This window comes from Neomonachus schauinslandi, chromosome 3 (genome assembly GCF_002201575.2).
Source record: "Neomonachus schauinslandi chromosome 3, ASM220157v2, whole genome shotgun sequence".
NCBI lineage: Eukaryota > Metazoa > Chordata > Mammalia > Carnivora > Phocidae > Neomonachus > Neomonachus schauinslandi.
This window is the reverse complement of record NC_058405.1, coordinates 174231697-174246449: the sequence shown is the minus strand read 5'-3', so window position 1 is coordinate 174246449 and position 14753 is coordinate 174231697. Positions and strand designations below refer to the sequence as shown.

Here is a 14753-nt window from a genome sequence, read left to right as displayed (position 1 = left end):
AAACCCATAAAGAAAAGTAAAAACCAAATTTACCTTTTGAAATTTGTATCAACACATCATGGAAATGGTATCTTAAGACTTAAGACATTATGTAACAATGTTTATAAAGTCAACAAAGAATATACTCTTTTTCACTGTCTTCTTAGTTTCAAAATGTAGCAGGGATAAATACACCAAGAACACAAATGGATAAGGTACAGGCCTGAAGTCCCTCATTTTGCACAGCAGATACATCCCTAAAGTTTATTGATTGTGTGTATGTGTGTGTATCTTAAGCATTATATTTTAAATGTTTTCAGTAAGGTAGTTTGTAGTTTTTAAATAATCAAAAAGAGTTCATCTTTGTTGTATAAACGATTGCTTTTTTTTTTTAATTTTGTAAATTGGATTCTTTTAAAAAGGCACACTTATATTTTCTTTAGCTGAGTTGATGGCTTCCGGAGAACTGGCATAGCTGCAAAATATGAGTAGTTCCCCAAGAAGAGTGCATTGCCTTTGGCACAAGGATCAGAATAAAGGTGAATTGTTATTACATAGGGTTTTTCAGTAAAAGTCACTGAAAAGTAAGTAATGTTTCTATATTGGATGTATGTTTCCAAGAGTATGCAAATTGGCGAGAATTAACAGTTTTCTTTCTTCTATTTTGTAGTAGTGGTTTTGTTTTAGCATGCTTGCTCTACCACAGAACACCCCCTAGAGAAGGATGTTTTCAGAGCAATACCTAAAATAATGTGTATTTAAATAACTGTACAGGGTATGGAAACATTTTTGTCAGTATTATTCAGCTTTCATAGAATGCTCAAAGTTGAACAGTAATTTTAATAATTGTGAAAAAAGTTAGGGAAAGAGGAATCTCTTTGGACCTACTTAAAGAATAATTTGATTTTGTTATACCTTGTCTTAATAATGTTGCTTTGATAGGGAATTACCATTATAGAGTTCAAATAAACCTTCTCACTGTCCTAGGTTCAAAGAAAGTTTAACTGTTACCACTGGATCATGCTACATAATGAAAAAGAAACTTAGTTTTTTTTCTCTTAACAGAATAGGGCAAACCTTGATAGTATAATGAATGTACAAAAGTAGATATAGTTAATTTATTTAGTGCAAGAGCCAGGGATGGACTAAATTAAGGAATTAAGAAAAAGTTTTGTTGGTTCTACAAATTTTATGTCCTGTACCTTTTAGGGTTTTTTTTTTCCCTTGGAGGAAAGAAAGGTTGCTAGTAGAAATGGTTAAGGAAGTGTTCAATATCTGAAGTAAAATTTCATACACTTAAAACTTAGCATCAAGGGGCGCCTGGGTGGCTCAGGTGGTTAAGCAATGGCCTTCGGCTCGGGTCATGATCTCAGGGTCCTGGGATCGAGCCCTGCATCAGGCTCCCTGCTGGGTGAGAAGCCTGGTTCTCCTTTCCTACTCCCCCAGCTTGTGTTCCCTCTCTCGCTGTCTCTATGTCAGATAAATAAATAAAATCTTTTAAAAAAAGAAACAACTTAGCATCAAAACGTTTGAGAATTTGGGGTGCCTGGGTGGCTCAGATGGTTAAGCGTCTGCCTTCAGCTCAGGTCATGATCCCAGGGCCCTGGGATCAAGCCCCACATTGGGCTCCCTGCTCGGCAGGGAGTCCTTTTCTTCCTCTCCCTCTATTGTTCCCCCTGCTTTTGCTCTCTCTTTGTCAAATAAATAAATAAAATCTTAAAAAAAAAAATAATGTTTGAGAATTGTACAGAGAAATTGTATATAGAAACAGAAGTAACCAGGGATGCTTGGGTGGCTCAGTTGGTTAAGCATCTGCCTTCGGCTCAGGTCATGATCCCGTGGTTCTGGGATCAAGTCCCGCATCAGGCTCTTTGCTCAGCAAGGAGCCTGCTTCTCTCTCTGCCTGCTCTGCCTGCCACTGCCCTCTGCTTGTGCTTTCTCTCGCTCTAATAAAAAAAAAAAAAAACCCAGAAGTAACCAATAAAAATTTTTTTTTTAAGATTTTATTTATTTGAGAGAGTGAGTGAGAGAGAGAAGGAGCAGGGGGAGGGTCAGAGGAAGAGGGAGAAGCAGCCTCCCCGCTGAGCAGGGAGCCAGACGTGGAGCTCTATCCTGGGACTCTTGGATCATGACCTGAGCCGAAGGGAGACGCTTAACCGACTGAGCCACCCAGGAGCCCTAAAATTTTTTATTTCTCATGTGCTTTAGTGAACTTTGAAATCCTCACCTCCAATTTTGTTAAATAATGTAATTTTTTAAAAGATATGTTTTGTTCGAGGAATTTAAGGTGACGTTTACTTGCTTTTGGTCTGTAAAGAAAACACTAAGATAACGGAGTTTTGTATTCTCTCTTTATTTGGTACCCTGACCCATAATGACATATAAGGAAAGGTGAGGGAATTTGGTAGAACTCTTAAAGTGGAGTTTCTTCATTGAGCAATGAATAATAGGAATCCCACTATAAGCAAGTTTACTAATGTTTTTGTTTTAATGCATTCTGTAGCTACATATTCTTGTTCTTCCACAAATGATTTTTCTCATTGAATTTTTTAAAAAGATTTTATTTATTTATTTGACAGAGTGAGCAAAAGCAGGGGGAGCAGCAGAGGGAGAGGGAGAAGCAGGCTCCCTGCTGAGCAGGGAGCCCGATGTGGAGCTCTGTCCCAGGACTCTGGGATCATGACCTGAGCTGAAGGCAGACACTTAACTGACTGAGCCACACAGGCACCCCTCTCTTATTGAATTTTGATAAGATATGAGGACAACTTTGCATTTAGTAGAGAAATTCAGATGCACATAGAAAAGACTTAGATGCAGTGTTCAAAAGATGAGTTACATGTAGTATATGTAGTGATACTTTTATAAAGAGCTTAGTAAAATATCCTATATTTAAGAGGGATTTATGGTTTCAGTATCTGCTGTTGTGTATTTTAACAGCAAATCGAATAGAATTGATAGTGCTGATTTCATTAGCCTTGAATAATAAGTTTGTTTCTTGTGTGTCAGACACTGTCATAATGGGGACTCAGAGTTTGAAGAACATACTCCCTGTCTTCAAATAGCAAAGTGTAGATAGAGTCAGAGAAGTAAACAGTTTATGATACATTGTTATACTAGAAGTAGGACAGGGTAAGCAGGAAAATACAGAAGCTTGAAACAGTCTCAGTGTGGATATGGGGTGAGAGAAAAAGTGAAAGGTAGCTAGGAAAGCCTTCTTAAAGAAGATAATATCTCAGCTGAGCCTTGATTTTATAGCCAAGAGAAGAAATCAAGGGGGGGTTTTGGGGGATGGGGAGAGTCCATACAAATTCTCCAGAGATAAACCACAGTGCATGCAAAGGTATAGTGGCATGAGAACATAAGGCTTTTGGGGGGAAATTATCTAGTTCAGATGGCTGGATTTGGAGGGCTTGTTGGGGATGGAGAAGTAATTAGGGTCTGGATCATGAAAGGTGTTTATGTCATGTTAATTAGTCTAGATTTTATTGTGAGGGCGGTGGTAGCTATTGAATGATATTAAGGAGGAGAATGATGTGATTTGATCTATAGTTCATTATAATAAAGATGTCTGTAAAGTGTATGGAGGTAGAATTGACGGGACTCTACCATGATCTTCCATTTCCAATCCAATACCAGTAATCATCAAGAGAAATCAAAGATAATTCTTATGTTTCTGGATGGACAACTGGGGTAGGAGAGGGGTCACATATTCTTGGCAGTGTTGAGAGCAGAGTGGAAAAAAGTCTAAGGACACATCCAGACAATGAAGCACCAAATTATTAATTGCAAAAAAAGTATACAAACACACATTGCTGGTCCAAAATTCTGTAGTTACTATTTTGAGCAGTGCCATGTTAATAGGTCTATAAACAGTAGTGGACTCTGTTACTTTAATGGATTCATATACCTAGCAAATTATCCTATCTAAATCTGGCCAAAGTAGGCATTCAAGAAATTTGATGAAATGAGTGAATAGTAATGGAGGACTTAAAATGCATAATACCTTTTAACTATTCAAAGTGTTTTCACATCTCTTTTTAAATTTTATTCCCAGTTATTTGATGCACAGTACCTAGAGGCCTCAAACTAGGGGGCCCCAGGCTGTATCCTGCCTATAGGTGGGTTTTGTTTGATTTGTAGCTTTTAAAAATAAATTTGAATTCATTGCCCAAAATTTAAAATGGGCAGTTTTACATAAATATTTAGAACTCATTTTCTTGAAAAGGTCAATACTCTGGCAATAACTGGGTTGACTAATTCTACATGGTAAAATTAGTTAGATTTCAGTAGTAGTTTTCATAGCTTGCCTGCTTAAGTCATGTCACCTGCCTGGCCCTTCTAGGCAGTGAGTTCGACCCCTATTAACAGCTTATTTATCGGAGGTCTTTGGAGAAAGGTGTTGCAGGCAAGGAATAAATTCAGAAAGTAGACACTAATTTCATTCATATTAAAGCTTTTGTCTGTTGGGTGCCTAATGTGTGCTTTTTCACTTAGTTATGCAACACTATGGCATTTGCTATTCCCGTTTACGGTTGAGAAAACTAATAGGGAAATTATAAATTAAGGACAGCTGAATCCTAATAGGTAGGTCTGTGTTTTTCTTTTGTATGCTACTTTTTTTAAGCTTTTCTAGTTGTTTAGGCAGAGGCAAAGTATGATGATTTTTAATTTCTTAAATTATAAGCAAGAGCCTGTATTAGCAATGTTTTTTATTTTTTTCAAAGATTTTACTTATTTATTTGAGGAGGGGGAAAAGCAGGTTGTCCACTGAGCAGGGGGCCCAATGACAATGTGGGGGCTCAATCCCAGGTCCCTGGGATCACGACCTGAGCCAAAGGCAGACGTGCAACTGACTGAGCCACCCAGGCACCCCTGTATTAGCACTGTTTTTAGAGATTTGAAAAAAGTATAAATAAAATGTTTTAATAATTTTAGAGGATTGTGCGTATGTTTGTATATATGTATATAACACATAACACTACTTTAACGTTCTTTGCTGTTATAATTGTATTTACTTGTTGATATTTGGTAAGCTAGTTTGAAGGTCTTAGATATTGATATAAGTAATTTTTAAGTATTTAGAAGTTCATTCAGAAATTTGAATATTTGTCAAAGATAAAATTGGTAAAGATTCTTTCCTCTTTATGGTAATATTAAGCATAAGTGCTAGGTTGGTTCTTAGGAAGAGAGGTTTTTTCTGTTTGTTTTGCCTAAAGAATAAATTACTTTCTCAGTATAATTCTGGAAGTTAAATTAATTTGATTATTCTTAGAATTTTTTTATTCATTTAGTGTCTTCAGTACATGTGGATATGCTTACACTACTGACTGGTAGAAGGAGTTGTTTTGTGATATGATTTGATATTTTGGGAAGAACTCCATTCTAAGAAATGGAGTCAGCTGACTGAAAATATTTTTTAACTTACATTTGAAATTCAAGACCCTTTAGCATTCATGAAGGAAGATAAAAGTTGATTATACTGCTGTGGGCAATCACCTTAACAATGGAATCTTTAGTATTCCTGATTGACAGGCCTTTAGTGGCAGCAGTCTGTTATTAATGGTGCAAAATTGAAAATTTAAGCACTAATAGGGCATAGATACTGGACATATGTATGGCAAAGAAGGGAACATGTAGAGAAGAAATAAAGGTGGGTAGATTTAGTCACTGACATTCGGTGACATTTAGTTGTCTTTCTTGTGCCTATCAGCTAATCAAGGCCTTTGAGGATGGTTAATAAAAAGTATATTGAAATAGAGAAAAGGACATAACATGGTTTATTAAATGCTCTTTCAAACTCTTAATCACTCTTATCTTAGGAAATTGTGACTTACTATTTTATTTTTCTTCCGTAGAATCTGTCAGGTGAAGGTGTATTTTTGCTTTTTAATTTGGCTAGAAGCAATTTATTTTTAAAGAAAGTATGTCTCCTCTGAAGATACACGGTCCTATCAGAATTCGAAGTATGCAGACTGGAATTACAAAATGGAAAGAGGGGTCCTTTGAAATTGTGGAAAAAGAGAATAAAGTCAGCCTAGTAGTTCACTACAACACTGGAGGAATTCCAAGGATATTTCAGGTATTACCATATTTTGATGTGGAATAGATCTTGAAATCACACCCTTTAGTGAATACCTTCCCTGTACCATAGTAAGTGTAATGGTAGCCCTCCTCCTAGATTAACATTTCTTCTTATTTCCAGGACACTAATAGTTCTGTGTGCATATTTTATGAATTCAACAGTATCGTTGATGGTGTATAATAAAGAGCAGGAAGTAGTCACCATTATTGAAAAGAAAACTAGGAGGAAGCTGAGAAGAACTGAGTTTAGATACTTCTCTATCAAACTATTTTAAAAACCACATTAGGATAACTTTAGTTATTCCCTTTTTTTTCCTTATTATATATAATAGATTCATCACTGTGTAGTATTAGCTTTTAATAGCACTTAGTGGAGTCTTCTAAAACCTAATGCCTCCTTCCTAAATAATCCTGCCAAAGGTTGTGGTATGGGCCATTCAAGGATGATTATTCAAGGTCATTCTTACTGCTGTTTTCTTCTAATTGTAAACTTTTGAAGAATTTCATTATTTTATCACTGCAAAAAAGTTAATTTTGTTTTTACATCTATACTCTTTATTCTGTGCAGCTAAGAGCTACTCATCTTGATACGATTTGAATTTAAGAAAGCAATATATTTTTCTGCACTTTAAAATTCTGTATTTGTTAATTAGATAATACAAAAGTATAATATTCATTCTGAACTGAAGTATTCTCTTGAATAACAATTTATGAAATTTTATGCTTGAGAACCCTAAAGCTGGGGTAAAATTTCCATTTCTGTTTGCTTTTGAACTGTGAAAATGCTTATAATTTTGTGTATCAAAGATACTCTTAAATAGTTTGGAGGTGGTGACATGGGTAATAGAAACAATAGTAGTTTCTGCCACATACATGTATCTACTAATTGCTTATCTCAATGAAAGAAAGATTCCTTCTCAAATAGAGATTTGGTTTCTCAGTCCTCAGCCCAAATTAGCAGTCGGTTAATATTTAAATATTTAAGAAAACATAGTTCTTTAGGAGCATGAGGATTCTGCCTCTAATTCCAGCCTCATCGCAGTTCTAGAGCAGTTTCCATTCAGCATTTATTTTGCTAACCACCTACAGATTACTGTGGTGGATACTGTACCAAGGGTTAATAATACAGAGCTGAATGAGATGCTTTTCTTCTCAAACTTAAGCGTAATCAGAAGCATTTTCAGATGTAAAAATATTTCAGAGACACTTGAAGTAATGCAAAGAAGAGAGTGGTTTGTGTCCTGAGCATTTAGAGGATAAATAGGAGTTTGCCAAACAGTGGAGGTAGGGCAGAGGTGATTTCTATCCATGGACAAACACATGCAAGTGTGAATCAACCGTCAGGGAACCAGAAAATTATTTTAAAATAAACGGACAGTAGGGAGTGCGTGGCAGAAGTAGAGGCTGAAGAGCTAGCTAGGAACCAGATCTTGAAGTATCTTATTTGTCATACTAAGGAGCTTAGATTCTAAGGAGTCAAGAATCTCAAGTTCAGATTCATTTAGGGGCTAGGCAGATGACTTTATTTCAAGAGATAGTGGAAGAATAAGGGCATATAGGAGGTTATTGTGGGAATTTAGATGAAGAATAAAAGTCCTAATCAAAGGATAAGACAGTAGGAAGAAACAAGAGGAAGAAAGAATAGATTTGAAGAGATTTCAAGATGACTTGACTCATTAGATTTAGGGGGGTGAGGAAGAAAAGACTCGGGAGATACCCAAGTTTCTGAGTGGATGGCAGTGCCTTTCATGTCTTGGTAGGGAGCAGAGGGAAAGAATTGGGGTGGGAGGATTAAGAGAAATTAGTTGTTTGAGGTGTCAGGCATTCAGATGTTGGTATCTAATAGGTGGTAGGTAAACAGGACTGGAACTCCCAACAGAGAGGTCTGGACTTAGAGGAAAGATGGAAGGCCTCACCATATGGTAGTTAATAAAATTACGGGGTTGATAGGATTTTCAGTTGTTGAAGACCTCAAGTTCAAGATTATTCGCTCATCTTGTTATGAACAAACTTTCCCCTTATGTATTTAACTTTCATTTTTTAAAAAGTGGTGTACTGACTGAAATAGTGGTTTTATGTGATCTCTTTTCTTTTGCATGTTAAGCTCCTTGTTTAAATATTTTGGAGTTAAACCCTCTGAAACTACTGTGTTTTACAGAATTTTTACTTAAGGACATGAATTTAAGAACTACTTTGAATATATATATATACACATATATCATTTAAAATTTGAATATAAGTTAAGTCTGATAAAATTATATTTTCATCCTTATTTAAAAATTGACAAAGATCAATTCTAGTTTAAAAAATATAAAATGCTATTCTTTCTTAATGTTATTCAAAGGATATGTCTTCAGCAAAAGGCAGCTTTTGAAATCTTCGTATATGCCTGCTGAGGGAGCACATTAGAGAATAAAGATGCCTAGTTGGCAAGAATTATTTAGGTAGTAAACTGTAAGATTTAATTTGGTCTTGGAAAAATTTCAGCCAAGAGAAAATAAAAGTTATCACTTCATGATACATACCCAGAATCTGGAAGAGTATAAGACAAATTATTGAACCAGTTCTAGGGAATGGAAGAAGTAAGCTAAAAGAGTTTCCAGAGTGCTCATGATCTTCATGACTGAATGATAGTTAAATGAGCCTGCTTTTAGACAGTTAAAAAAAGAAAGAAAGATGGGGGTGCCCACTGGCTTAGTGGGTAGAGCATCAGACTCTTGATCTCAAGGCTGTAAGAACCCCATATTGGGAGTAGAGATTACTTAAAAATAGTCTTTAAAAATATATATATGTGTGTGTGTGTATATATATATGTGTGTGTGTGTGTGTGTGTGTATAAAGAAAAAGATGCTTTCTTACATTGATAAAGGTTTATTTTTATTTGTTATTGAGAGGTGGAATTCTTTTGCAGATTATAGTTTGGATTAATAAATCATTTGAAATTACAGCTACCTAAACCAATTGCCAGATATTTTACAGGCTTAAAAAAGGGGGGCGAGGGAGAAAAAGAAAGCCTCTAGCACAATATGGCTTTCTAAACTAGTGCTAGTGTAACCATCTAGGCTCTGTAAATTGTTAACTCACTAGTTTTTATAGCTTTATAACTGTACCTGAAAATATGCAATTCCCTACCATAAAATCAGTAGTGCTAGGATTACTTTGTAAAATAAGTTTTAATAGTAGGTGTTTGCTTTTCCTAAAAGTGAAATCTTTGATTTAAGTGTATCAAGAAATGGGAACTCTTTTTTGGTTGGGGGGAAAAACCCTAAATTAATGCAGGAAAGACTAAGAAATGTGATTTAGAAAGTATAAAGTGTAACTTACTTTATGATACTTTGTTATTGTACATTTTTAACAGTAACATAATTTTCCTTTTGTATTAAATAGCTAAGTCATAACATTAAAAATGTGGTGCTTCGACCCAGTGGAGCGAAACAAAGCCGCCTAATGTTAACTCTACAGGATAACAGCTTCTTGTCTATTGACAAAGTACCAAGTAAGGATGCAGAGGAAATGAGGTTGTTTCTAGATGCAGTCCATCAAAACAGACTTCATGCAGGTGAGCACTAATCTTCCCAGGGTTTGCCATTAACAGTTATAAAAGAATATTACTAGATAGTAGATCTGTATCACTGATGAATATTGATAGAAAAATCCCCAACAAAATACTGGCAGTGAATTCAACAGTACATTAAAAGGATTATATACCGGAGCACCTGCATGGCTCAGTCAGTTAAGCATTCCACTCTTGGTTTTGGCTCAAGTCATGATCTCAGAGTCATGGGATTGAGCCCCACCCCCACATCAGGCTTGGCATTCAGCATGAATCTGTTTGTCCCTCTGCCCTCCCCCCTCACATGCACGCACTCCCTCTCAAATAAATAAATAAATAAAATCTTAAAAAAAGGATTATATACTATGACCAAGTGGGATTTATTTCTGGAATGCAAGGATGGTTCGAGATATGAAAAATCAGTGTGATGCACCAAATGAGAGAATGAAGGACAAAAGCCATGTAATCCTCTTCATGCAGAAAAAGCATTTGATAAAATTCAAAACCCTTTCACGATAAAAACACTCAACAAACTAGGAATAGAAGGAAACTACCTTAACCTAAGAAAGGCCGTATATGAAAAGCCCACAGCTATACTCAACAATGAAAAGTGGAAAGATTTTCCTTTAAGATAAGGAACAAGGCAAGGATGCCCTCTCCTACTATCCAACATAATACTAGAAGTCCTAGCCAGGGCACTTGGGCAAGAAATAGAAATGAAGTTCATCCAAATTAGGAAGAAGTAGGGGCCCCTGGTTGGCTCAGTCTGGAAAGCATGTGACCCTTGATCTTTGGGTCATGAATTCAAGCCCCACATTGGGCGTAGAAGGGGGAGAGTAAAATTATCTCTGTTCTCTGATGATATGATCCTATATGTAGAAAACCCTAAAGATTCCACAAAAGAATATGGCTAGCAGAGGAGGAGGATTTAAATTATAATTGGAAAGAGTTACATTGTTATGTAAATCTTAGATACTTGTCTTTCTCTGTATGAGACTTACTCCGTGGTTTTACTCTTGCTGTGAAGACAGCAAGTACTATAGAAAATCATATACAGTATTATCAGATTCCCCTGCCCCTTCTTAATACCCTTTCATTTAAAATGCTTTGATTTGTTTAAATGTTTTAATAGACCCTTTCTTAAGAAATAATCTAGTGCTGGGGCGCCTGGGTGGCTCAGTTGTTAAGCATCTGCCTTCGGCTCAGGTCATGATCCCAGGGTCCTGGGATCGAGCCCCGTATCGGGCTCCCTGCTCAGCGGGAAGCCTGCTTCTCCCTCTCCCACTCCGCCTGCTTGTGTTCCCTCTCTCGCTGTGTCTCTCTCTCAAATAAAGAAATAAAATCTTAAAAAAAAAAAAAGAAATAATCTAGTGCTTAAAATGAGTTTTCCACTATTACTGTTAGTCTCCAGTTCTATTAACATCAGAACTTTATTGCTAATATTTTAGAGTTGACAGACTTTTAATTGAGCTTTTTAACTTAAATATAATAAAAATATTAGAAAATGATGTAGCAGTGCTACTTTGCTTGTATTATTATTTATTTGATACACTATTTTCCTTGTAAAATTAAAAAAAATTATGGTTGTTTGCTATTTAATACCAACTCATGTGTTACATGTTTCCTTGGTATCCATTGTCAGTGTTCATGCCATAGACACACTGACTTCTCTGTAGTATTAATTACCAGATATTTATATAGGAGAATTTCTAGCATTTTCATTTTGCATTTAAAATTTTATTTTTCTGTTACATCTTCCCAAATTTGTGCATGTTATTTCATTTTTTGCTTGAGACTCTAGCTCTGAATTTATATCAGGTATACTTTTCAGAAAGAATTCGTTTATAAGCACTTTCATTTTTTTATGCTTCTATTTTTTTCAGTATTCTATAACGATGATTAAGTCTCTTAATTAAAGTAAATGACTTGGGGTTTATTTATTTTCCCCCCACCAGCCATGAAACCTTCTCAGGGGTCTGGTAGTTTTGGAGCTATTCTGGGCAGCAGGACTTCACAGAAGGAAACCAACAGGCAGCTTTCTTACTCAGACAATCAGGTATGTTCATTTGAATCTTTCTAGCTTTTAAGAAAAGTTATCAACTATTATTATGAAAATCTTTTCAAAATTTATCACATACTAACCCTTCTTACATGTAGTTTTACTAAACACATAACTTTTGCTCTATGTCTCATGGTCATCATTATGAACCACAGTAAAGTGTAGTTTTTAAAAGCATAGTTTTGGAGTTAGATGTGGGTTTGAGATTTGGTGCTGCTACTTAGTAGTTGTGGGTCATTGAAGAAGTTCCTTAAGTATCCTGAGCCTTACTCAGGATTATAAAATTGAAGCAGCAGTAATATTTTAAGGATTGCTGAGAGATAATGCATGTAAAAGTGCTTATTAGCCTACAATACCTTATACTAACAATGCTATAAATGTTTGCTACTATTATTTCTGTGATGCCCTTTAGGTCTCTTGTGCATTATGAACTTTACTTCTATACTATATGATACCAGACTGTTTTGTTGAGGTCTTCTGTTTGCTTTTTTTTTTTGTTTTTAAAGATTTTATTTATTTATTTGAGAGAGAGAGAATGAGAGAGAGCACGTGAGAGGGGGGAGGGTCAGAGGGAGAAGCAGACTCCCCGCCGAGCAGGGAGCCCGATGTGGGACTTGATCCAGGGACTCCAGGATCATGACCTGAGCCGAAGGCAGTCGCTTAACCAACTGAGCCACCCAGGCGCCCTCTGTTTGCTTTTTAAATAGTTTCTCTCTCATAAATATTCAGACAGCCGTGAGACTTGCTTTGTACTATTGCAAGTTAGCAGTCCTATGTCTTTGAAGATTTATTCTGTAAAGAGAAACTAGGCATAAAGTAAGAAGAACTTGGAAACTATTCTCTAAGTAAATTGATGAGTTCTACTGGCTGTGCAGAGAGGTGATTACTTAGTCCATTTGCTGTGCAGTGAATAACTTTATTTTTGTTAGTTTTTTTAATAGGTTCTGAGGCTTTTTTTTTACATTTTAATTGAGGTATAATTGACATGCTCTAAATTGTACATATTTGAAGTATACAATTTGATACATTTTGACTTATGTGTATACCTGTAAAATCATCACCATAATCAACCAAGTGAACATAACCATAACCCTTAAAAGTTTCCTCATCCCTCTTTGTAATCCTTCCTTCCTGCCTTCTCTCTGGTCCCTATCCCTAAACCACAACCGGTTTGCTTTCTGTTACTACAGATTAGTTTGCATTTTCTAGAGTTTTATGTAAATAGAATCAGTGTGTAATTTTTTTTGTCTAGCTTTTTCACTCAGTGTAATTACTTTGAGATTCATCTATGGGTAGAAATTTAAACTATTAGAATACTTAAATATATAGATGTTATATATAACAAGCAAATATTTATACTCTCACAAGTAACGATTCTTCTCAGGGGGATTGTAAAATCAATTTTATGGGTCATAACTGGGATTAAATAAAAAAGGAACAAAATAAATGAGGTATTGTACATAGTAAGGATAAGTATTGATTTCTGAAACTTTTGGTTATTTATATGTAATAGTTGTGATTTAAAATACTTCTAAGTAGAGGTCATGGTCAAAAAGGTTAAAAATGCAAAACAGTGTACGTATAGTATTCTTCCACTTGTATAACAAAAAGGATTTGCTTTACATTTACGTAAAGAAGAATGCTTATAAGGGACAAGAGAATGGGAATGAAAGAATCGGGTATATGGCAGTGGGTGATAATGAGACATCTCAGGAAATGACCTTGATAATAGTATTTTGATTTTTGAATCTTGAGAATGTATCACCCATTTGAAAGTAAATTCTAACTTTTTAAAACTGTTCATTCAGATGATCTCAGATTGTTTCTTTCCTATGCTAACATTGTACATAATTCTGTAGAGAGAAAGAAATTGGAAATTTCTTCAATAGACAAATCACATAGCTTTTAATCTAGTTGTAAAATGTACTGGCAGAATGCTGGTCAAAAGCACTATTTCCCAGTAATGTTTAATTTGCTGTATTCACTCTGAATGTTCTTGCTGTGTCTTTAAGGTAGATTCTTTGATTCATCTTCTGCCAGTGGACTCTCTCTCACTTTCATTCTCCCCATCAAAAGTCATATGAGGTATTTGTTTGTGACTTGGCATTTAAGTCGTAGCAACCAAATGTCATTGTTGCTCCTTTTTCTCACATTTATGTCACTTTATCATAATCATAATTGGATTGTTTTTCTCTGAAGATTTATTTTCATCCTTATCACTAGAATCACATCTTGTGTACCTGAGTCTTTTCTTAAAAAGTCAGGTATTCAAAGCAAATTCCTTTCTGCCTCTAGTCATGTTGTGGAAATTTTAAATTTATACGAGTGCTAGAAGAAAATAAGTGTCAAGTTCAATTTCTGATACAGATTGTACATTACAGTCAGCTAGAGTGCTTTAAAAAAAACTACTGATGAATGGGCTTCACCCCAGGCCAGTTAGGCTAGAATGTCTGGAAATGGGTTTCCAGTTGTATTTTTTAAAATTGATTCCACATGAGAATCAATGATCTAAAAGCATGCCAATTAATTTGAATATTTAGCTATGTTAAACTTTACTCTTACAGGCATCTTCAAAAAGAGGAAGTTTGGAAACTAAAGATGATATTCCATTTCGAAAAGTTCTTGGTAATCCAGGTAGAGGGTCAATTAAGACTGCAACAGGAAGTGGACTACCTGTCACCCGGACAATTCCCTCTTTGACATCTACATCAACCCCTCTTAGATCAGGGTTATTAGAAAATAGGTATGGAAGACTTATTTTTTTTTTTCTTAGTCATTAGCTGTGCTTGTTTATAAATGTCTTTTTGGCCTTTTAGAAAGACAAATACTTTGAGAAAAAGGAGATTGTCCAGTTAGTAAAATATGTTAGAAGAAAGTATACATTTTATAAAAAGTATAAATTTTTAGTAGATAATTAGTATTGGTTTTTTTATGATTTATGTCAGTGACACATATGGAGCATGCAGATATACAGTAATTTTTTTTTAAGGATTTTATTTATTCACTTGAGAGAGAGAGCACAAGCAGGTGGGGAGGCAGAGGGAGAGGGAGAAGCAGACTCCCCGCTGAGCTGGGAGCCTG

The 14753-nt window shown here is 35.4% G+C and overlaps 1 protein-coding gene across 1 annotated transcript in view; it reads left to right on the top strand.

The window, feature by feature from the left end:
- The first annotated feature begins 5856 nt into the window (after positions 1 to 5856).
- Positions 5857 to 14753, top strand: part of USP37 (ubiquitin specific peptidase 37) — a 73497-nt gene continuing 64600 nt past the window's right edge. Inside the window, exons 1-4 of the mRNA XM_044913404.1 lie at positions 5857 to 6058; positions 9448 to 9619; positions 11569 to 11669; positions 14237 to 14415. Coding sequence (XP_044769339.1) covers positions 5903 to 6058; positions 9448 to 9619; positions 11569 to 11669; positions 14237 to 14415 — 608 coding nt within the window. The 5' untranslated portion in view covers positions 5857 to 5902. The remainder of the gene's footprint in view (positions 6059 to 9447; positions 9620 to 11568; positions 11670 to 14236; positions 14416 to 14753) is intronic.